This window comes from Ylistrum balloti, unplaced genomic scaffold (genome assembly GCF_031769215.1).
Source record: "Ylistrum balloti isolate Yb309-2 unplaced genomic scaffold, AGI_CSIRO_Ybal_v1 Utg369650, whole genome shotgun sequence".
Taxonomy (NCBI): domain Eukaryota; kingdom Metazoa; phylum Mollusca; class Bivalvia; order Pectinida; family Pectinidae; genus Ylistrum; species Ylistrum balloti.
Window position 1 is genome coordinate 505,579 of NW_026781906.1, and position 25,619 is coordinate 531,197.

The 25,619-nt window shown below is 38.2% G+C and overlaps 1 protein-coding gene across 1 annotated transcript in view; it reads right to left on the reverse strand.

Moving 5' to 3' along the window:
- Positions 1-980: 980 nt before the first annotated feature.
- Positions 981-25,619, reverse strand: part of LOC132556254 (glutamate receptor ionotropic, NMDA 3A-like) — a 50,569-nt gene continuing 25,930 nt past the window's right edge. Inside the window, exons 2-10 of the mRNA XM_060220641.1 lie at positions 10,639-10,806; positions 10,204-10,589; positions 8,652-9,693; positions 8,085-8,218; positions 6,220-6,373; positions 5,430-5,714; positions 3,261-3,386; positions 2,354-2,418; positions 981-2,046 (exon numbers count right to left, since the gene is read on the reverse strand). Of these exons, the coding sequence (XP_060076624.1) occupies positions 981-2,046; positions 2,354-2,418; positions 3,261-3,386; positions 5,430-5,714; positions 6,220-6,373; positions 8,085-8,218; positions 8,652-9,693; positions 10,204-10,589; positions 10,639-10,806 (3,426 nt within the window). The remainder of the gene's footprint in view (positions 2,047-2,353; positions 2,419-3,260; positions 3,387-5,429; positions 5,715-6,219; positions 6,374-8,084; positions 8,219-8,651; positions 9,694-10,203; positions 10,590-10,638; positions 10,807-25,619) is intronic.

Genomic DNA, 25,619 nt, shown 5'->3' on the forward strand with positions numbered 1-25,619 from the left:
CGGACTGTGGAGATGCTGATAGTCTTACGTATGTAACAATTAACATATAATCCTTATCTTACAAAATTAATGAAGTCGTTAAAATCTCCTCAGCCCCGGAAGTGTATCCACCGTGATGACACATCACAGTTATTCTACAGCACTGTTGAGCCATTTTTATCATCTCGTCTCCTTTCTATTACAGAACTTTCGTAATTTCTCATTCTCTCGATATTCCGAAATAACACAGACGAGTACACAGCTGTGAGCATCAGAACTGTACTCCCTCGATGCTCTAAAATGATACAACCGAGTACACATTAACTCCTGGGGTTTTGGTTACTCCTGGAATATCACTCCAAATTTCGGATTTCCACAGGTGTGAGTATCACCATTTAAGTGATATCAGAAATGACACAGCTGGGAACACAATTAGCCTGCTCTATTGCGTTTTATTTCGGATGACACAATTGTATGAACACGATAAGCCAATATCATTTCCTTCATATTCCGGAAGTCACGAATGGGTACAAAATAAATCCAAGTCAGGATGCTCATTTTCCTCCCGACATTCTGAAATATCACATTCGAATACACAAATACTCCTGTCCGTCTCCCAGAATTCACTATAGAGTAAATATTATCTTCGAGTCTAAAAAAATTTTAACCCTTCCTCCGTATTCCGGAGGTCGCGGTGGGTAGCTTACACAATAACTTCAGGACTAGAAATCATCGTTCAATTATTCCAGATGTCAAGCTCGAGTACACAATAACTCCGGGTCTATAGTCCGGTATTCCGCAATTCACAGTCGGGTACACAATAACTCCGGGTCTATCCCCCGGTATTCCGGAATTCACAGTCGGGTACACATACTCCGGGTCTATCCCCCGGTATTCCGGAAGTCACAGTCGGGTACACATACTCCGGGTCTATTCCCCGGTATTCCGGAAGTCACAGTCGGGTACACATACTCCGGGTCTATCCCCCGGTATTCCGGAATTCACAGTCGGGTACACAATAACTCCGAGTCCACGTGCTCGTCACTCCCCTTACTTGTTCGTCTTTTATCTACCATCCGTAGAAGTTTTTTCAAATGTGCATTTTGTAATGTCACCTTGTTGAGTTTTGTCTGAAGCTCAATTTCAGATCTCTTCCATAATACCATTAGGTCTTCTTTTGTCAGCGCATCTACCGCACATTCATCCAAGACCGACGATGACTGACGACGAAACTTGGCAATGGCGTGTCGTCTGATAGTCGATTTTACTCGATTATCTTTCATTTTTAAAGAATGTTTGTAATAGTTAACGTTATCACCTGAATCGTTGAAATCATTATCGGGAGATGAGATAAGTCTTGCTGTGTCTGAAGATGATGGTTCCTGCATAGATGACGTCATAGAAGGACTACTTCTGTGACTCTCTTTAATCCTCTGAAAGACTTCCGACGGACGGTTTTCCATGGCAGGAAGAGAGGGCCATGTGCCAAACTTTCGGTGTAAATCATTGTGCGTTGTTTTATCAGAATAACTGTTATCAGAAAGCTGTTTTACATATTGCTTTTTCCCACAAAAACTTTTATCCGAATATTTATTATCTGGAACTGTCGGGAATATTCGATTATCCGAAAAAGTCTCGGATTGTATCCGTTTAGTCCTTGCTCCACGGATCATTGGGTCTGCATCCCTCTCGGGGTACTTAGCCGATGAATGTCTTTTCCATAAACAGTTAACCTGAACCTTATTAGCAGGACTTGTTTCCGGTTTGTTGCCTTGGTGTAATTCTTGACCACCTTCCTCAAGGCGTTTGAGGTTATTGGGTGTTGCCACGGAGCTTGGCACAACTTCTACAGTTACTAACGTTGACGAAACATCGCTACTTGTTTGTTCTTGTTCCTCGCATGACTGTTCGTCTTCAACGGTGAATTTTACGTTATCGAATAAATCCTCTTCAATGTCGTCTTCATTTTCCTCTGAAACCTGGTACAAAGCTCCGGACGTGGAGGTCTTGAAGATGACGCTGTTTTCATTCGTGTCGTAGACAGACTTGTCCTGGTTTTTATGAGATCTGTGACGAAAATACAAAATAATGTATAGGGGCCTACAGGAATGCCAATATTTGCCGTGCAGTTATCATTAAAAGGCTGACACAAACCTCTTACCATAAAATATATATTTAAACAACTAGTCACTTTTATTGAAAAAAATGTACGAGACATTGGAGTTTTGATAAGTCAAAGGTTTCCAAACATTATTAAAACACATTTTTCCATAACTGAACGATATTCAATTGTTTCCTCATCAATCTACGAAATAAATGTCATTAAGTATTTGTGTTATTAAGTAGATAAAAAAGAAAAGGAAGTATGTATCACCTCATTATACTGTCTGTGAGATCCATAAACCGTAAGCCGGTCGTGTCGTTCTGAGGGGGTCCTTTCTGTAACCATAAAAGGCAGCATGTTTAAGGTGCATATACACTAGAGACCATGACCTCACCCCGAGGTGAAAGGTTATTAAGTTGGCAAACATTGTGATTTTCGAGTAATTTCCAACTTAATAATCTTTTCTCGAGCGCAGATATCACCCCCATCTAACCGACAAGGATGTGAATGATTATTCTTACCATCTTCGGCTGTTTAACACGTCATTTGTTGTTTTTGCAATGCTCTGCATCGTTGACGAGGTGTTATTGAAAAGTTACATCATCTAATTGTTACTGTGACGTCATACTATTACGTCGTCATTGTAAAAGCATGCGCAGATGAATAGAATCTTTAACGTCCTTTGAGGTGATATAAGAGGATCTCAACTTGAGGGAAATGACAATGAAATTGGAAAAACGCGATGCTGCCGAGGACAAGGACAGAGAAAAATAAGCATCCTTCCCTTTATGGTGAAATAAGGGAATTACAACCATTGGGGGAGATTATTAAGCTGTCGAACATTCGGCAAGCCTCGTGTTTGACAACTTAATAATCCCCTCTCGTTTTGAGATCCACTATTTCACCCTTAACAGAATGAAAGATTCTATTAATCTCTGAAAGGAAAAAAACTTTACCTGTACAAGTCGAGAGAAAGAAGTGGCTATGATTAGAGAAAACTTTCACGACTTTATTATTGAATATTTGAATTAAAATTGAACTCAATTTTAGAAAGATCACATAGATCAAAACCTATTTGAACCGGAAGTAAACACAGATCGCAGATCGTAAACATCAGGTATTGACCGTTCTAGTCTAGTGTAGAGAATGGAGACAAACAGTAGATATAGAGACTTACTGGCCGGCTGAGCTCGTTTTTCTGAAAAAGTCTAGCGAACTGTCTGTCCTTCATTAGTTTGACCATCTCACGAGCTGTCTGTTGGGGTGATACCAATTTGTGACTCATAATGGTTCGGTAGAGACGCTGAAGTAGAGATTGATAAAGTGTTAACACTGTCATTGATACAAATACTGTATACAAATCCAACACCGGCATCATGTTCTACCAATTTCAAGAAATTCTTCGTAAAGTCATTATTTTTAACTTTTAAAAGAAACTATAAGTACACGCAACTGTAAAACGAGGTTTTAATCTGCAAAAAAATATTTCTAATCACCATCACAATATGCAGCCTCTGAGAGATTCTTCTCTGATTTCAATAACAACCGCCCATTTACATCATAAAAACCATTTACGTCGGCGATGTCGGTCCAAATGAACGTTTACATGGGTTTTACGACCGGCACAACCATCCATTTATCTCAAAAAAGACTTTTACGGGCGGATCAGTAGTTCATTAACATCAGTAAGATCAAGCAGTTGGCCATGAAATGTTCATTTATGCTAGAAAGACATATACCGCCAGCCCAACTGTCAATGTTCTCAAAGACTTTTACGACTGCCAAATAGTTTATTTACATCAGAAATGTAGTCACAGTCGACCCGAACGTCCATTTACCCAAGAAAGGCATTTACGGTAGGCCCAATTGTCCATTTACTTCAAGAGGATCTTTATGGCTAGCCCAAATGACTATTTACCTCAGAGGGACCGTCACGGGCGACTCTAAGGTCCATTTACCCAAGAAAGACCGTAACAATCAGTACAAATGTACATTCATCCAAGAAAGATCGTCAGCCCAAATGTTGATTTACATCAGACAGATCGTTTAAGTCGACCCAAGAGTCGATTTACATGTACATCAGACAGATCGTTTAAGTTGACCAAAGCGTCGATTTACATGTACATCAGACAGACCGTTTAAGTCGACTCAAGCGTCGATTTACATGCACATCAGACAGACCGTTTAAGTCGACCCAAGCGTCGATTTATATGTACATCAGACAGACCGTTTAAGTCGACCCAAGCGTCGATTTACATGTACATCAGACAGATCGTTTAAGTCGACCCAAGCGTCGATTTACATGTACATCAGACAGATCGTTTAAGTTGACCCAAGCGTCGATTTACGTAAGAAAGACTGTTATATCAAAATATTCATTTACATCAGACAGACCGTAACTGTCGGCCCAAATGTAGACAAAACGTTATAGTTGGCCATAAAATGTAGATGGACAAATACTGCCTGGTTTAAGAACATTTAGTGTTATGGTCGGCGTCGCAGTTTTGATATTGACATCCCCGAATCAGCCTACAAGCCAATTCGTAAATACTACTATGTGAAAATGAAAACTTCTCATTGATGAAATTTAGATACACTAATCATATTTCAATGTGTTTCTACAAAGTATTAATGTTGATATTGATTCATTCATTGCTCGATGTTACAGATGCAACGAAAGCACACGTATTTATCATTTTGATGGTCCCTTCTTGTTTCTATATTGTACACCGATTTGTCTCGACATACACTCCCTTTCAGTGTAATATAACAGGTTGATATTATACTTCAAATTTGGCCAGGTAATCAACTACCCTTAATTTCTTGATAATATTTCGGAACAAAAAAGATAACAACGGAAAATGATTTTTCGAGCCTTTTTTCAAACTGTTACAAAGGTTATAGCAATATGTTTGAAAAACCGGAAACGAATTATGTTGCAATAACACGTAGCTTAAGGTTAAACCTTATTTTCACATTGAGTATTTACCTACAGAGGAAAAATATGTGTACATATTGAGTCTTTGAGAATTATAACCGATCCTGAAACCAAAATGATACCTTGCAATATTGTAGTGAAAAACGGGGGAAGTTATCTCCCCTGGTTGTCACCACTGACGCAAGGTGACTTGAACACCGCAAGACCTCGTGAAGGTCCCGTGACAGTTTGGCGCGAACCCGCATGGCAGCGCTCTCTTGACTTTTGACTACCTAACTGACCAGACGTGTCTCCGATATATAAGTTACATCGTCGTATCACGTATAAGTTAGGAGCTGGGAGCACACTAGAGGGTCCTGTGTGAACACACACAGGAATTCTCTACAATATCCTTGGTTTAGACATTACCTGATTTATGAACTCGAGGTTCCTACTTTTCCACTTGCTGTTGGAGCGCTTGTTTCTGATGTAAGGCACGAGATACAAGTATATGATATGCTCTAGTCCAATCAGTAGGACTGCACAGAATACGGCACACACCAGACCAATGAAAAGGCCACCTGTATGTTCCAAACCATACTGGATGTAGGTGTTTCTTTTGGAGCTGCATTCCCGCCGACTGACATACCTCAGCTGAATATCGTCAATACATCCACTCTCCAGGTAAGTCATGATGAGTGCCGAGAGGCGGTCCTGTAACATCACATCACATAGAATCTAAAGAATAAATCATGAGGAGTGCCGAGAGACGGTCCTGTAATATCACATCACCTGGAATCTAAAGAATAAATCATGAGGAGTGCCGAGAGGCGGTCCTGTATCATCACATCACATGGAATCTAAAGAATAAATCATGAGGAGTGCCGAGATGCGGTCCTGTAAAATCATATAACATGGAATCTAAAGAATAAATCATGAGGAGTGCTGAGAGGCGGTCCTATCACGTCATATTACATGGACACTAAAGAATAAGTTATAAGGCGTGCCGAGAGACGGCGCTGTAACATCATATTACATGGAATCTAAACAGCTGTGTGCTGCAGTTTTTAATTCTAAAATTGTATCAGAAAAGTGCTATTCACTTGTGTATCTTTTGTGCAATCTTCGTAAACGAAACTATAAATTAGTTATTAGTTATGATATGAACCGTGAAATTGTCTCAATTTATATCTACCTTGATACTGTTTTTCATACCTACCCTGAGCCAGACATCGTTCTTGTTTAGACCAAAGCCATACAGGTTTTCTCCAAACTCTCGTCCGGAGAAGATGACAGAACAGTTCGTATCGTATACGGAAAGCGCGTACTCGAGGATTGTAGTGTCATCCAAGTACACCTCAGATCCCTCGTTCCTACAACAAATAATGCGATGTTTTAGTCTCAGAGTAGCCTCCCTTTAATCTGCTCTTCACTCAAGATCCTCCTTTACATCAGCTTGCCAAAAACTTACATTTTTCGCCATAGCAAGGTCTAATTTTGTTTTCTTCGTTTTGTATTCGAGATCAAAGAAGACAGCCTGTGCTCAAATTATCTGTGAGGCGATGCCGCGAGTGCTCTCTCGTGAACGTTTCATATGGCGTACGTGTATACCTGTCCACCTGTGTAATACTGCCCGGAGAGAAACATTCACATCTGTCGAGAAGTACACATACATTGTAGAGTCATGGTTTCCATTTTTCAGAAAACATTTCAGACAGATATAAAATAAAATCACGATATGTTTCTTAACTAATTAGGATTTCATTTTAAACGCATTAATTGAATATATATATATATATATTATTTTTGTTTTTCAGTCGTAAAACAGAAACATAATTACAGACGTACATTTACATACAGGGTTGATGCAATATTGACTCGGTAGTGGAAAATCTAGGTGTGTCACGAGCTTTGAAAAGACAGGCGGGACATGCTTTGGGATATCTCAAGAATAACGTGAGAGAGAATACCCTTCAGTATGTTTGTACCGTATGTATATTTCACCACCCACGTGTCAAAATTTTGACCAGAGAGCTTTAGTTACATTTTGTGTCCCTCAATACTCGCATATGAAAGAGTGTTGTTACTAACTGGTACTGTGTGTATGGCTTTCAAACGTGTACATATGCATTACACAATATAACACCCAGTGTGACAAAAACGGAATCAGGGGCATTGTTGGGTGTGTAGAGGGATTGAGACGACTAGCCCATTAACAAAACGTATATTATTACAACACAAAGTCCAGAAAATGATTGTTACAGAAAATACAGCATTGATTGGAGCTCCACTAGGTCAATATAGACCGCCCGGTAGCCGTAACAGAGTGTTTGACATTGATTCCACTTTCCTAATGAATAAACATAACACTGGCCTCTACAAACGGTATACACATCGATAATATCGGTTTCAGTTTATTTAAGGCGGTGTGTGATTCGGTCATATATCTGAAAATCATTTAGTATTTATTAAGTATGATATATTTATGATGGATAATCGACGCAGCATTTTAGTACACCTGTAAGCATGTTAGAGTGAAATTATTTTAAGTTTGTTGAAATGAATGACCTTGACACAGTTTCAAAGTCACTATGGTCGAATGCGTAGATATTTCAATTTTCATATTTCCTTTGTCACAATGTACATACAAAATGTATTTATATATCATAGATATTCTCGTTATCCCTCGTTGAAAACATTATACATATATTCTCGTTATACTTAATATACAGCATTGTAAAGATATTCTCGTTATACTGATGTTAGGATGAAAGCAAAGAAAAATTCGACGTGTTGACATACTCAAATTATGAAAAAATATGGCCAAATGGGAACAAAGAATTAACACAAAGACCTTTTAGAAAGTACACGGAGAAATAGACCAGATGTTCATGAATGATAGGCGTTTTCTACTGCATCGACGACATCCATCATGCAAATCTGGAGTCAACCTAATTTAGTAATAACACTTGGTCGGCTTCCAGCATGGAAATATTATGAAAACGAAGATGGGAGACATAAAGAACTATTTACTTTTCCTGTAGCAATCAAATTCTTCATTACCTTAACTCATGTTTTTTTTACCTCAGGTAATAAATGACGTCAGAGGTAGATTGGAAATCTCTCTCGATCAGTCGTCTGCTTAGGTGAGTATTGATTTTACTTAAGTACTCTACCACGGCGCTGGACCTCATGGACGAGACTGCTTTTGAATTGATCTGTAATACAATGAAATGTCGCTATTAACAGTCACTTAATCTGAAAATCAGCATGTTTCTTAACAACTAAAATCATGGACTGATTGAATTCTTTAAGCAGCTGTTTTCATCTACAATATTATTTGAAAGTGAGTTTAATAACGCAGTGCTGGGTTGATCTTAATTTATGACGAGGAAAATTTTTTATCGTATTACGGAAAATTGCTGTATTCGAAATTCGAAATAAAATGAATTCTGATTAATATCAGTTAAATTTATATTTACTCTTTAGAAAGGACGACGTCAAGGAGGCAACTTAATGAAGCGTGAAAATAGAAATGCAGTTCAGTAAACTTTGATATCCTATGACAAAATTCTGAGGTTTATTTTGAATTCTGAAAAAAGACGTTTTGTGGCAATTGAACAGATTTTTTTTTCATGTTATCAACGTTACCTTCTCGTCGTAGATGCTACTGATTTGGTCTTCACCGATATTGCCTGCCAGGTAAGCAGCTAGATTTGCTGTGTAACTTGATACGATAAAAATGGCGAGTCCCGACCAGAAGTTTTGAAGAACTTTACTTGGCCATCCCTTCGGAGATTTTGTACTGACCGTGTGTCCGAACAGAACAGAGAAAGCCATCACAAGTCCCGACCCTAATGTATAATTCTTACTGCGTTTCTTACCCCACGGATTTAATCCAAATGGACTGTTCCATTCTAAAATGGAAGTTGCAAAACCAGTTACGGTTGCACTAAGAAAAATACAGAAATACACAGACCAGTCCAAAGGCGCTAGGAAAGCGTCAATGGCCGGTTTCGTTCGTGCAGATGGAGTCACCATGGAATATCCTGATACATGAAATGCTTCTGTGAAAATGATGTCTTTGGAGCGCTCTGAGTTTATGCTAAAAGCTCCGATTATAATATCAGCGCGTTCGGATGTTATATCTCCCATCATTCCGCTCCAACTCTCGTTTTCGTACGTTCCGTAATCGTTGTCTTCATGAAAATATAACAGATAGTTGAAGTTGAGATCTTTTGAAAGTGCATCAAGTAGGTCCACAGCGATACCACTACAACAGTACATCTCGTACGACACATTCAATAGCGCTCTGTTAGTGTCGCCAGACAAATCTGGATGATGAAGATACTTCAAACCTTCTCCTAATGGTTTGTAACATGGAATTTCTCCCAAACAGGGTTCGTCGCCATCTGTTTTGTTTTTTATAAATACCATCGGTTCGGCAGGTCTTGTGACAACACGATAAAACTGCCCTTTGTTCACTAGAGGCCCAAAAATGGTACTGCCAGGCCATAAGATTGATCTAATGTCGCTTTTGTAGGAGGTAAAATGCCCGACATTGGCCCAGCTGGTGCAAGAGTTTTCTCCCTTTTTGTTGATAAGATCATAGGTCATATTTGTTCGTCTCTTATTGCTGGCGTCGAATGAGAGCCCTGTACTGGATTCGTTGTATTGAAGAGATGTTATATAGCTAAAACATAGACGTATCGCCGTGGTAAGTAACTTTTTATGTGTCGTTTGCAAACGGAATAACTCATGATCTATTTCTCTTTTCAGATGATTGAATATATGACTAACCCATAGAGAAGGTCCCGGAATATCTGATTTACCCATAGAGAAGGTCCCGGAATATCTGATTTACCCATAGAGAAGGTCCCGGAATATCTTATTTACTTATAGAGATGGTCCCGGAAATATATGATTTACCTGTAGAGATGGTCCCGGAAATATATCACTTACCCATAGAGAAGATCCCGGAAATATATGACTTACCTATGGAGATGGTCCCGGAAATATATGACTTACCTATAGAGATGTTTCCGGAAAAATATGATTTACCTATAGAGATGGTCCCGGAAATATATGACTTACCTATAGAGATGGTCCCGGAAATATATGACTTACCTATAGAGATGGTCCCGGAAATATATGACTTACCTATAGAGATGGTCCCGGATGGTCCCGGAAATATATGACTTACCTATAGAGATGGTCCCGGAAATAAGAAATGTTTGCTACATGATGGGAATACACCGACGGGATACCAGTCTTTAAAGAGTTCAGACTTCTGTTCAAAATTTCAGACAGATGATCTGTGTCCTGTTTCGGTGAAATGATAAGTAAACCACTGGGAAAAATTTCGTCGTTTTCTGTGATACTCGATTCAAATAAAATCCACGCGTACCCAGCAGTATACAGATCTGCTAGTTCTGCGATCTCAATAACCCGCTTAGCTAATGTTGGCACACAATGAACTACTACAACCTTACATCCGTTTTCATGAATTAGATGAAGCTTTGAAAATAAGAGTTTTAAGTCGTCTTTGCTGCTGATAACTATGTTTTTGGAAAAGTTTCCGGCTTGGTCCTCAGTCGTCTTTGCTGCTGATAACTATGTTTTTGGAAAAGTTTCCGGCTTGGTCCTCATCAAAAGCCCACAAACCGTCCAGGAAGCCGTCGGCAAGAAACTGATCCTGGATGACAACACACACGCCATTTTCTCTCTGATGAATGAGCAACTCGGAGGTGATGAGTCCTATATCATATCTATCGGGGAACAGCTTGATGAAAGAATCCGGAAAAATCTGGAACAAACGACATAGCAATACAATAAAATATGAAATATATATATACAATATTTAATTGTTCTAGTTAAAACGAGGACCATGCTACAATGGCGTAACATTTCACGTAGAATATGACGTATTTGTCATTATAGTTGTCTGTGAAACCACACGATAATACGTCTTATATCGTACATAATATTGCTATGAAAAAAAATCTTCGTTAGAAGCATTTTCATTAAATTCCGTAAGAAGTTAAGTAGAGTAATTTGTGTTATTTTAAGAACTTCTGTGTAGCTGACGCCAGGGTAATCAAACCATTTTCATGATTTTTTGTAATAATTTAAGTCGAGTAATTTGAGTTGATTTAAAAACATTTGTATAGCTGACTCTAGAGTGAATCGCAGAAACAAACTTGTTTTATAAACGTTTATGATTAAGAGATCGCATTTCCCTTAAAATGTGATATTGTCAATAGATCGAGTTATGATTGATTGTCTTGTTATAGTTTTTAATAGACAACATTTTTGTATAACTGCCAGGAAGTCGATTCCGATGTTACCAACCACTGAGCTATGATCACGAACTACTAAATATTTCCATTAATCTCTTAAAATTTTACTGCGATGAAAAAAGACATTAGTGCTTCGTGATAGATTTATATCTTGATTTAAAAATCGCTGACGTCTTAATATTCAAAGAGCGTCGTTGGTCTCTTATCTGTTTGAGGTGGCAATAAAATTGGATTGAAAAATTCTGTACCTTTTAACAGAAGAAAGGGATAAAACGATAAGGGCCATTCTGAGAACCTGATCAATCCAAACTGAACCAAAAAGATTCTCATTTTAACCTTTTTTAATAAAGTACAGAGGCGACGAAATGATAACACAATACTGACGCTAAAGACATGATTTTAATCAAATATGTCATATATAACTTTAACAGGCAGACGGTTTATTTTTTGTGATTTTTCTTTTTTACTTTTTAATGATATTAGAGCCATATATCCACAAAGACAAAAAGCAAACTTGTCAACATTTAGGCATCTTCTGCCGATGGCACTCTGCATGAAAACGTTGGTAAATCCAAGTAAGTAATTTCACGTTCCCATATAAGAACAAGGTTAACACCAATGGCACTATGAGCATTTAACGGAGCATTAAACTTGTTCAAATCCGTAGGACACAAGGACAACAAAAATGATCTCATTATGGCGACCATAATACTTCCCTATAATTTTGACAAGTCTAAAAGTAAAGATAAAATATTCTTAACGATGTTGCAATTGGTCCATAATACCATGCGTTTGGTAAATTAAATATTGTATAGACACTTGATATCGATATCCCTGCAGAAACACGTTTCCAATTTCTTATATCCATGTAAATGACACTGAGTAGTTTTAGTTATATTAAACAGGCCCTATCGTCCTTCAAATCTTATTTTTTTACTCCCATGTTACAACTAGAACAGAAACATTCACTCCTCCCATCTGGCTATTAGAACAAAATGCCAGAGAGCTAGAATTGTGGTCGTCACGCCCCGTCCCTCCAATCTGACTACTAGAACAGAGAGCTAGAATTGTGGTCGTCACGCCCCCTCCCTCCAATCTGACTACTAGAACAGAGAGCTAGAATTGTGGTCGTCACGCCCCCTCCCTCCAATCTGACTACTAGAGCAGAGAGCTAGAATTGTGGTCGTCACGCCCCCTCCCTCCAATCTGACTACTAGAACAGAGAGCTAGAATTGTGGTCGTCACGCCCCCTCCCTCCAATCTGACTACTAGAAGAGATAACTAGAATTGTGGTCGTCACGTCCCCTCTCTCCAATCTGACTACTAGAAGAGATAACTAGAATTGTGGTCGTAACGTCCCCTTCCATCCAATCTGACTACTAGAAGAGATAACTAGAATTGTGGTCGTAACGTCCCCTTCCTCCAATCTGACTACTAGAACATAGAGCTAGAATTGTGGTCGTCACGCCCCCTCCCTCCAATCTGACTACTAGAACAGAGAGCTAGAATTGTGGTCGTCACGCCCCCTCCCTCCAATCTGACTACTAGAACAGAGAGCTAGAATTGTGGTCGTCACGTCCCCTTCATCCAATCTGACTACTAGAACAGAGAGCTAGAATTGTGGTCGTCACGTCCCCTCCCTCCAATCTGACTACTAGAAGAGATAACTAGAATTGTGGTCGTAACGTCCCCTTCCATCCAATCTGACTACTAGAAGAGAGAACTAGAATTGTGGTCGTAACGTCCCCTTCCATCCAATCTGACTACTAGAAGAGATAACTAGAATTATGGTCGTCACGTCCCCTCTCTCCAATCTGACTACTAGAACAGAGAGCTAGAATTGTGGTCGTCACGTCCCCTTCCATCCAATCTGACTACTTGAAGAGAGAGCTAGAATTGTGGTCGTCACGTTCCCTTCCATCCAATCTGACTACTAGAAGAGATAACTAGAATTGTGGTCGTCACGTCCCCTTCCTCCAATCTGACTACTAGAACAGAGAGCTAGGATTGTGGTGGTCGCACCCCCTCCCTCCAATCTGACTACTAGAACAGAGAGCTAGGATTATTGTTTTCACTCCCCCTCCTCCCCCTTATCGCTCCTTTCTTTCCTCCTCTCACGTGCTTTAGAAGATATAGGCGTTATCATCTGTATTCACCAGTGTGAATTTCCATGCAGTACATTTTTATTCTACTGTGCTGATTAATTGCTTTATTTTAACTGATATTAAACACCTCCGTCTAGTGCACACGTATCTACTTATTTCAAACGAAAATGTTAAATTTCAGGATATTGACTAATTATCAACCATAAATTAAATAAAAATAAAAATTAATTGTTAATCATAATCACAAAACCAAACCATCGCTGTCAGTGTACAGGTGTGTGACCTTTGCTTTCCGTTTCCCTCGTTATCACCTACAGATAATCTTTATTTAACCCAAAACACCACAAGCCGTCTGTATATCTTTGATCATACAGCTGACTGTGTTACGGGTTTCGTTAGTCTACAAGAGGAAGCCCATTAGTCGCCTCGGACTTTGATGCCATATTTGTCGCTTTGATATATGATAGTCTGTGGTTTTAATCCGTTGGCCGGACAATACAATGACAATGAACTATCGGGCTAATGATTCAAATGAGATGTTTAGCTTGACTTTCGTTTAACTATGCCAATGTGTTGAAGTACAAATAATGGTATCGGTGAAATATTGTTACTAGTTTTTAAACCTGAACAGAAAGCGATATCAGATAATGACGTTTGACGGAAGCTTCGGTTTTGAAGTCACTTGTCACTTGTCACTTGTGTGCTTTTTGTCCAATTATGGTTGATAAATTAGATGCATCACGTCTACCAGCAGCAAATACCCGGTGACTTGGGACACATCATTATAACAGATATGAGAGAGTTGTATTTTTTAATCGAAATCCGCGAACCAGGCATTGCGTCTTTGTTCAAATCCCCTGCACCAAATTGTTATGTCCAAATATTTGTGAAACGATATCAATGTTCTCTCTTTGTTTATTCTAAAAACAACTTTGCATAAACACAAGGAAATGACATCGTCAACAAACTTCAAGCGCCAATTTCGCCATGGAAGAAATCTGTCCATCGATTTGGTCTTTTTTATTCAATATTTCTAATATCGATCGATAAACATGTCTTATTTCATGTCCAGCGCTATTTGCAACATCCTCCCAAGTAGCAATATTAATCGACGATTTATTTTCCGTTAATAATATTTTTTCAGAAAGGAGACGTTTCAAATGCCCCATACATCAGAGCACATCTTGTTACAGGGACAATCGGGAATCAATATTTTCTATCAGCGTTATTCTAATTGCAGGAAATAAAACATACATTGTTTTCGTTAGTAAAAATTCGCCAGATCACTGGTAACGTAATGTCATGTTTATGTAACGCCTGGATAACTTACATGTGGTAAATAGTCATTGTTACTGGAGCAGTAGAATAACAAGATATAAACCTTACAGAATCCCTATCCAAACTAAAAACCAGTACAGTCAGGGCACTGTGTGAACGAAAGGAAGATTTACTCCTTAAAACGTACAAGAATAAGATCAGGAGTACCTGAAGAGTAAGCGTCTTCCGCTTCCACTTCATCTGTCATATCTAATTAAATAACGTCAAACTGGCAAATGAGAACAAGGTATACAACAAACTGGCAAAAGAAGTGATCAAGATTTTTCTTTACAGAACAGTATAATTTTTTTCTGAAACCTATGCAAATTTGATGTAAAAGCACTTTGCTCGTTTCACTAAACGAACATAAGGACTTTGATGTGTGTTTCCTGAGATTTCTTGAGTGACATTGTGTTTCCTGAGATTTCTACAAACACAGTGTAAATTAGATATATCAAAGTACGATAAAAAGATTTATTAAAATATTCAAAAAAAAATTTCGAAGGGATGTTAAGTCGGAACCCTGGGTTCATTCCCCGCTCCACTACCTCCCCCTTCCCCTATTACTTCATAGAATACACAGAAAATCCTACCTCTTGAAATTTGGAAATATGAAAAAATATCAACAAAAAACGGTACGATGAATGTTATACTTTAAGATCTAGGTAAAATTCAGACCTTCGATGGCAAAGTGGTTTTTCTCTTCAACAAACTGTCTTTAGGGCAATTTGTTTTGTTGGAAATAAAGGTGAAAGAAAGCGATTGATAACATGGAGACTGCAGGGCAACTGTTGAGAGCATACACACATTGTATGCGATTGACAAACAGATCATGAGAACATAATGATTCTTTTCGAATGCACTATGCTATCGATATATAAAATATAAGAATTTTTTGGATTTCATATAAAAAAATGCAGACTGTCTTCATGAGATACCAACCTTCCTTAACAGGACTTTGAAGATAACAAAACCTGGTGGTGTTCAGAATTAAGATATTATAAGTCAGAGATGGTTAAAAAAACTGAACGATGCAGTTTAATTCATAACTTGAATCTATTTTATTCTTATCTTTACTATTGAAAAGTAAAGTGTCTTTAAGTGCGTGTCTTTAGTAAATTCCTTTATCGAATATTTTCGGACACACCAGAGCAATGCAGGCGATTAGAGGTATATGATTCTGTGACACTGCTGACGTGCCTTTTTAAAGACAGTTCGGCTGAGTAAAGAACCGCGGGTTTGCCAAACTATTACGTAATCCACTTCCTACGGCAGGAGGTTAAACTGTATGTAACCACTGTCTCGCACTGATGTCTCTTGGCTGGCAGATAACAAGGCCGACCTAATTGGATAAATGTAGCTGTCATTCAAAACTGATTAAGTCTTTCTTATTCATATTCTAGTGACGTCAGAGTCATCATTTTAATAGTTTTGGTTGATCTGAAATGGATGATAGTTTCCATTAGTTAATCACAAGGATTTCTTCAAGTGTACTTCGAAATCTATCAAAAGCTTTTGCCTCAGTGTATATAAGAACATATCTTTTTTTCGGTTTTTATCACATAAATATCCAAAGATGACAATTTGACTCTGTTATAGAGAAAATTTAGTAATCTACTTCACAGCATGTGTTTATTGCCAAATGAAAGCATGCATCTCTACATATTGTAAGCAAAAACGCTGCGGAAATTTCAGGTTTGTATATTTTTGCGTGTAAGCGATTTGGTGCGTGCAACTTTTGCTTTCATGACGATGAACGAGCGAGAGGGAAACTCACTGTCGAGGATTTCGGTTAATAGCAAATGTTGTTTAATTTTCTAGTACATACTATTAATCAAATATCGCCAAGATGAAATCTGTACAGATCAGACATTAAAGGTAAGTAGGACATGAATCTAATTTCTGAAATGTGCAAACTCAATCAATTTCGTTTGAAACATAATAAACAAGCGCTGTTCCAATCATTTCTAGGAATCGGTTGACAAGTCTTGCTGTTAGTAGGGGAGTTCCAGCACTCTGTGTGTGAGAGACGTTTACATCAAATTAATTAATAAGCTAAGAATATATAGAAAAAATGTCTTGTTGAACAAATTTTTTAAAATGAAATTTCACGCTGAATATCCGAACCGCCAACCAAAGGCATTAAAAAGTCGACCCTCGGTGGTTTGTGCAATATAACTTGATATGATATGACAGCTTAAAATGGACTCACGTGTTAGTCTCCATATAAAAAAAACTATTTCTATATTAACGTATTGATCGGAAGCGTCCTGATATCAATGTCTCATTAAACCGGTGTAAGACCCCATCTTTCTGGCATCTTTGGGGAATTATTTGTAATTTCCCAGAGAGAAGGCTAAAATTAATGGCCGCGCTAAGCATACACTAATCATGTACATGGCATTTTTGTGTTGATAGAAGGTTTTTTTACTTAAGCAATCAGCAAACAAAATCATTGTTTTTATAATTGCTTGCATTGTTAAAAACGATCTCATCGAACCAAATTAATGGGTAGAAATGGAATTCTTAAAATATATTACCATTTAAATAAAAGACAACACGGTGTGAGACAGACAGGGCGATGATAGATTATCATTGTTATATCATACGTTTTCAAGTGGGACCTTCTACCACGGATAACTACAGCAAATAATGTTCATCTACAGGAACACGTAACGTGTTTCTGAACAAACATGGAGCCCCGGTTATGAATGTGGTAATCACTTTACACCAGACAAAGATATCATGTGTATCTCACGCGAAATCTGTATACGATGGCCATTTTGGCTACCACATACTTTTTATTTAAGAGTTTTTTATTGTCATGATTTTACTGGCGAAAGGAATTGGGCAACCGGCGTAGCCTATGACAACCGTCTCCTTGCTATCATAAACAAACATGCATATCAGTCAGATGATGAATGAATAAAATGATCTCTATGAAACATGTCTGGCACATTTTCATGATCTTCATCCCATAATGGTAGGCGTGTAGTGATGGCACTATATCCTGTCGGCGTAACTACATCATTAGAAAGTCGTGATAAGTCTGAGTGTTGCAGAGGGTATATTCTGTAAACCTAACATTCCTGTGTTTAAGTAAAATAAGACAGAAGAAGAATAGTAGAGATTATCAGCAAAGTCTTCTTTAATTTAATAACTACACTTATATTAAATTATACGATGTTATTTTTAAGGCTTTCCAGAAAGTCAAAACCAAACCGCTGCAGCCGTTTCTAATTGATAAAGAGACATCACTGATCAAGGAACTGATTAAAGCGATAGGAGCAGAGCCCAGACCGGTTTCATTCTTATCATTTTTTACCAGTATGACGTCTGATTTAGTTCACCCGAGTGACCTATCTAAATACATTCTCATTTATTTTCTTAAAATAAAACTAAATATGATTATCAAAATTAATCATAGAACCGGCGTGATTGTCTAACGAGATAAAGCTGCTTGTCTTCTCAGTGGTAACTGTTTCCTGAACGGTAATTTGATTGGTTCCAGGAGAAAAAAAAACTAACCAATCACAGGCTGATACGCTCCTTTCGAAAATTACAAAAGAGCGACACCCAACTTCAAAGTCATAACAATACACTGTTATGTGAGCTCCAGATTCGTCTGTGTACATCAAAGGATCAAACTAGCCTTTTCGTCTTGTCCAAAAGGTGTCGCACATGGAACCTTCAATTCTTCCATGACATGATCCAGGGGATCAGAGAGCGGAAGTGATCGTAACCCTTGGAGTATCGAGGATGATGAAACTTGTTCTTTTAAGGACCTCTCTGATATTAACTTGATAACACCCTCACCCCATCCCCCCATCCCCGCCACCCCCGCCACCCCCACCACCTACTCCCCCCCCCCCCCCACACACACACATATCCACATCCCCATCCCCAACCCCCTCCTCAGCATATGAAATCTGTTCTTCAAAGGAATTATGTTCTTCTCTGAAATAAAGAAATATCCAATCTATACCCTCAGCTTAAAAATTGTCCCTTATCTGAACCTATGAAATATTCATTCAATACCCTCAGCTTAAAAAAATTGGTCCTTCTCTGAACCTATGAAATATTCATTCAATACCCTCAGCTTAAAAAATTGGTCCTTCTCTAAACCAGAGGTTACGATGACACGTTTCCATTAAAGAAATCCAACCAGTAGCCATTCTATGGCACAAACCAATTACGTAATTGTGGTTTTGGATATGTTGTTTTCAAAGCGGAGTAAATTGGATTTGCCTCCAGTTATATTCTTACTGTACACATGTAGGCTTTTTTACATCCTGGGTTAGTCTTACTGTGCTGGTTTACAAATGAATCACCCGCTAACAGCATCAGGACATCACGAACTAGTTCTCAGGAACACAACTAGTGATTCCGTACTGTAATAAGGGTTTACCAAATAATTACCCCTACAAGTTATTTCAAAATGTTTCAATCTAGCTCTCTTGAATCAACACTTTCGTTTGAAGACATTTCCATTTATTTGAAGTTCTTACGTTTTGTTGCTCGATACGGGGGGAAATGAAAGCAAGTCATTGACAGCTTTGAATGCACATTTCAAATATAAAATGATTTATTAACCGATATTTGACTTTGTTGGTAGTTTTGTGGCAGTTTGTTAAATTGGTTGGGTTTTTCATTCAGCGCCTCTTCGGTTTTTTTTTACTCAACCGGTTATTTTTGACTCAACCGGTTATTTTTTTCTCAACTGCGACGAAAAAAGTCGCGGATGAGAACTATGGAGTTACTTTTCCGACGGTGTCGTTATCGTCGTCGTCTCGTCGTCGTCGTCGTTACCATTTCTCTTAAAATTCTGTTCGATATAAAATTTTCAGTTTTTGTTTGGCAATGTACCAATAAACAAAAACAATATAGATATATAGTAATCACATCCTATTTATTCGAATTAAATAAAAAAAAAATCGATATTTTGCTGAACAAACAATTGATTAAAGTGAACATAGCTGGAAGTAACATACAGAATGAAAAAGCCGAGACATACATGTATAATCATGTGAAATTCTTGTAGCTTTTTCACTGAATTAAATTAGTCGACACATAGTTCAGGAATGGAATGTTATTCATCAGTTTCAGACACAGACACTCATCAGATCCATGTCGTCGATGCCAGACTGTTCAGGTCAGTGGGGATGGATTGATTGTTTATCTTATAAAATTGGATTGACCAATGTTTACATGGCGGGATCGTCGATGAAGCAGAAGACGCTTACCCACTTACTGTTCCGGAACACCTGGTCCTCTCCTTGTACTATTTCAGAATCTTCGTATAAATCTTTCTCCTGATCATGATTTGCTCTGGTTTTATTGAATTTGAATTAAGATTATATTGACATTCTGGAATTGTTTTGTTTTTTTGTTTTTTGTTTTATGTGTAATTTAATTTAGTCTTTTTGTATAACAAATATCTGCAGAATATTTAATAAACTTTATTACATACAGAGTCAGTATTCTGAACTACAGAATACTCTGCTGAAATGTTCGCCGTTATATCAAAGCCGATATCTGTTTCAGACCATACATGGCCTCCTATTGTGTAACATATTTATTTTCTTTCTCGAAGGCTATATAGGGAAGCCTGATCTGGTCTCTTCACACTTTGGTGTCCCTTTCGTAGACAAATTAATATTAATGTAACCCAGGGTTGGGCCCCTTACCGAGTTCTAAACGTTTGAGTGATATCTCCGTCTACATTACACGTAGCTGTTTGGGTTTTTTTTTCCAATTGTCAAATGTTGCGACTATCGAATACTGCTAATACACCATAAATGACGAAAGAAATGTGACTTAAAATGATGGGGCGATCCTATTGTGACGTGTTTGAGAATAATAGCATGTGTGACGTATCTATTCTATGGAGTATGCTTTGTGCCATTTTTTTTTGCCACACTAAACGTATTAATTTCACAACACGAAAAGAAAACATTCAGTGTTTTTTCGGGTCGGTAATGACAATGCAAAAAGATGAAAAGGCTGGAAGAATTACGCGAAAAGGCGAGATTTTTACACGTGTAAAACGACATCTTCTCTCGATCATTTTGATGCATTTTCGCGTAGAAAATTGAAGGTGTAAACCCGCCGTAAAGCAGGTTTTTGCTTCAGAAAAAAATGAGAAAAGGCAAAAATCAGTCACCATACCTTTTCCTTCTGAAACATATATAGTATTATATATATCATTATGAAAAATATTTCAAATGCTCTTTGGTAAGCCGTATTACATAATAGATATCAATATTGCATCGTCCATTGTAACGTATGTGTAAGTTAGTGAGTCATCGTCACGACGTTGTGTGGTGTACATCGTCCATTGTTACGTCTATGAGTAATTGTGTCATCGTCTCGACGTTGTGTGGTGTACATCGTCCATTGTTACGTCTATGAGTAAGTGTGTCATCGTCACGACGTTGTGTGGTGTACATGGTCCATTGTTACGTCTATGAGTAAGTGTGTCATCGTCTCGACGTTGTGTGGTGTACATCGTCCATTGTTACGTCTATGAGTAATTGTGTAATCGTCACGACGTTGTGTGGTGTACATTGTCCATTGTTACGTCTATGAGTAAGTGTGTCATCGTCTCGACGTTGCGTGGTGTACATGGTCCATTGTTACGTCTATGAGTAAGTGTGTCATCGTCACGACGTTGTGTGATGTACATCGTCCATTGTTACGTCTATGAGTAAGTGTTTCATCGTCACGACGTTGTGTGGTGTACAACGTCCATTGTTACGTCTATGAGTAAGTGTGTCATCGTCACGACGTTACGTGGTGATTGCTTTGTGAACCAAGGTTTTTATCTCTAAGTCAATATTTATACAGACGTCTGAGAGAACATTGCATCTGTTCAATCAATGATAGTAATAATTCTGGACATTGTGGTTATAACAGAGATGTTTTGTATAAACAAAGTAATTATGTAGGAGATATGAGAAGGACTCACTCAGTCTGTATAATTCATATCTATTCTATTGTTTAATTAAGTCCTGGCTAGCGATGTCGCCATTTACGGGGTGTGTACACTTAATACTTTTCCTATAAAGCAGCATTTTTCTATCGTGATTACTATTTTTCTTACACAGGTTAGTAAATATTTAAAAGTCTTATATTGGACTAGATTTCTAATAAGTTAACCTAGTTACTTCGTTCTAAGTTAATTCTGTTATCTTTGAGACGAGCTGACCACGAATACTTTGGAAGGAAGGAGTCAGGTTATATAAACACACCTCTTGTCAAGTTGGAAGTGATTGGATTGGCAAACAACATCGATTCCAATCCAGCCCTTGTTTGTGAAGCAATATTACATGTATAATGACATAGGGCAGATGTTTTAATCCGAAAACCAACTAGTGTTCGTCATGCTGTAATTTGCTATCGGATATTTTTTCTGCATACGCTTTCCTCAGGAGATTTTTCAAAGCATAGTCACGCTGAAATGAAATACAGAAACGAGACGACGTTCATCTCATACTATGCCGTTTCTGGCCTTAAGTTACAGATCTCCATTGACCTCACACAGGGTTTGACAACAATAAATATGGCTGTCAGTTGTGGCGGTTAGGATGATGAGTTATGGAAATTTTTGGATCAGGATAATCTTTATAGAGATGCACTAAAAGGATGAAGAGAAACATTGCTAATGATTAAAGTAGAATATTGATATACGTCTACCTCTGAAGACTTTGCTTTCACTGACCAACCCGGGAAAGTGGAATGGGTAGGTACAGAAAACAATAAGAAAATACCAACATGTCAACATAATCATAATCCAAACTCAAGGTCAATCGAACTAGGGCAAAATATGAACAAATGAAAGATTTACACGGAGACGAGGACCATGCGTTCCTGAACAGAGCGGAGACTGTGCAAAAGCACACAAGTGGATATCACCTTTCAATACAAATTTAGAATTAGAAAGAGTGGAGTAAAATAATGATCAAAGGACATTATACGGCTTTCTTCCCTCTAGAACTCGTCCGTGATACTAAGTGCTTTTTCTCAAAAGTTTGAGGCGACTGAGAAAAATCTGAAGTGATCGATAGAAAAGTCAAAACACGAAATTGTTAAACATGTAATCATACAGGTATCATTTTCTATCAATTTCTAGAAATACACCCAGTTGTTTTCTGCATGGTCGAAACAGGTGTTAAATAACAAGCTTTGCTTTGTAGTAAACCTGGTTAGGTCCAACACCAGCCACAAACAACTTTAAAAGTTAGATGTATGGACGACAAGGAAGGCATGACAACAGTGTCTACAAGAATACTTAACTTATACACTCTTTTTGCCAGACAGAAATAATTACAACAGGACAAGATTTTCAGTGAAAGAGCAGAGATAGGAAATCAATATATGATCCACGAAATACCGGTACACGTATATCTAGGAACGTTAAAAATCATTAAAAGGCGTTAAAGATGCTCATGGCTCGATTTTTTAAAATTTAAAATCTTTCGAACAGAGATGGAGAGTACATTCTGCTTCGTGCAATCGATTGATCATTGTACCCTGTTTGCTACTTTTCAAGATTAGGATGAATATCGTTGAAAAGTAATTGGCATATTTTATGTCAATCACAAGTCAGCGGTCAATATTTCAATCATGCATAAATGATAATTTCAACACTGCATGTTACGTTAATTCTTTTTAGACCAAAATCAGGCTGACATTAGTGTATAATGATTCCGAACATTAGATACTTGTCTACGAGTTAAAACTCGTCTCCTTTCACCATATTTATCATCCTCATTACTCCAATAGTTACGATCATTTTCGCTCTCTGCACCTCAGGAACATGTTACGGCAAAATTGAAGTTTCCACGTCCTACAACTTTTGGACAAGACGAAGAGACTAGTTTGATCCTTTGATGTATATATCGAACGAATCTCGATGTCGCATAACGGTATGGCGTGTGTTTCGCTCCTTTGTAATCTTCAAAAGGAGAGTATCTGCCTGTGTTTTTTCCCAAGAACCAATCAAATTAGGCTTCAATTTTGCCATGACATGTTCCAGCGGTGCAGAGAGCGAAAGTGTTCGTAACCCCTGGAGTATCGAGGATGATAGAAATGCTGAAAGGAGACAAGTATTTGTGCCTATTTTTGTATTAATAATAAAATTTCAATTTACAAGAAATGAAAATGTCTGTATATACTGGCCCTGTGTATTTGTCTCCTGCTTTGTGGTTAAACATACAAGCTACAGACCCTCCATAAACATTTGGTGGAACATTTAATCAATCAATGCCAACATATATGGAACCAACTTTAATTGACTTTTCAAGTTTGCAAGTTTGAGCATCGACCAGACACCAAAAAATACGATTGTAGGTATGAGTGTTAAGAAGCCTAGAAACATCGTTCATGCCCTAACATGGTCATTGTTATCATTGCAGCAATTCATGTCGAGCTACTGCTATCATGATTGACATCCGGAAGAAAACTGAATAGAAGCCTCACACGGCCAATCAGCTGTATGTTACACGGAAACATATTTTCATATATAGTTCCTCTCTTAGATTCGGTCATGGTCATAATAGAACTGACCTTTAATTTGGGATGCTGTCCAGTCAACGGACGTCCGTTTATCTACCAAAGCACGGCTATTGACGAGCGACCCTCAAGCGACAGAATTTCATTACTTTTGGGCTCGGCCAAAGTAAAGGTCTTTTCATGACAGTCATTAATAACTGCAAGGGGAAAGGATGACAACACAGGAAATGATATTGGGGTTCCGAACAGGATCAATCACTGTATTCCTCTAACAGTCAGGCCAACTGACCGCAAGTGGACCTGCATACGTCAACATTGTGTTTATCATATTTCTCGCTAGTTATTGCAAACGAACCGAAACCTGATGGAATTAATACAATTACAAAGAGTACGGGTCGAGATTAGGACCTCCAGGGGGACAATTGACTTAGGTAAAGCCTTGGTCAGTTGAATGGTGCTTACTGTATCGGCATTCTGGTGTAGTTGATACACTAGGCATGGACTTTCAATTGGGGTATTGTCATGCAGTCTATCACATTCGAAATGTGACATTTCTAGAAGTGTTCATTCAACAAAACCAATTAAATAAAATAAAAAAAAAACATTGAATTATCAGGTGAATCTGCAATACAATGATATGATAAACTACAGCATCAGCACATCAGAATGCAATACAGTACAGCGTCAACACACCAGAATACAATACACTACAGGGTCGACACATCGGAATACAATACACTACCAGGCCAACACACCAGAATACAATAAACTACAGCCTCACCACACCAGAATACAATACACTACAGCCTCACCACACAAGAATACAATACACTACAGCGTCAACACACCAGAATGCAATACAGTACAGCGTCAACACACCAGAACACAATACACTACAGCGTCAACACACCAGAATACAATACACTACAGCGTCAACACACCAGAATACAATACACTACAGGGTCGACACATCAGAAAGCAATACAGTACAGCGTCAACACACCAGAACACAATACAGTACAGCGTCAACACACCAGAACACAACACATTACGACGTCAACACACCAGAATACAATACATTACAGGGTCAACACACCAGAATGCAATACACTACAGCGTCAACACACCAGAATACAATACACTACAGCGTCAACACACCAGAATACAATACACTACAGCGTCAACACACCAGAATACAATACACTACAGCGTCAACACACCAGAATACAATACACTACAGCGTCAACACACCAGAACACAATACACTACAGCGTCAACACACCAGAACACAATACACTACAGCGTCAACACACCAGAACACAATACACTACAGCGTCAACACACCAGAATACAATACACTACAGCGTCAACACACCAGAACACAA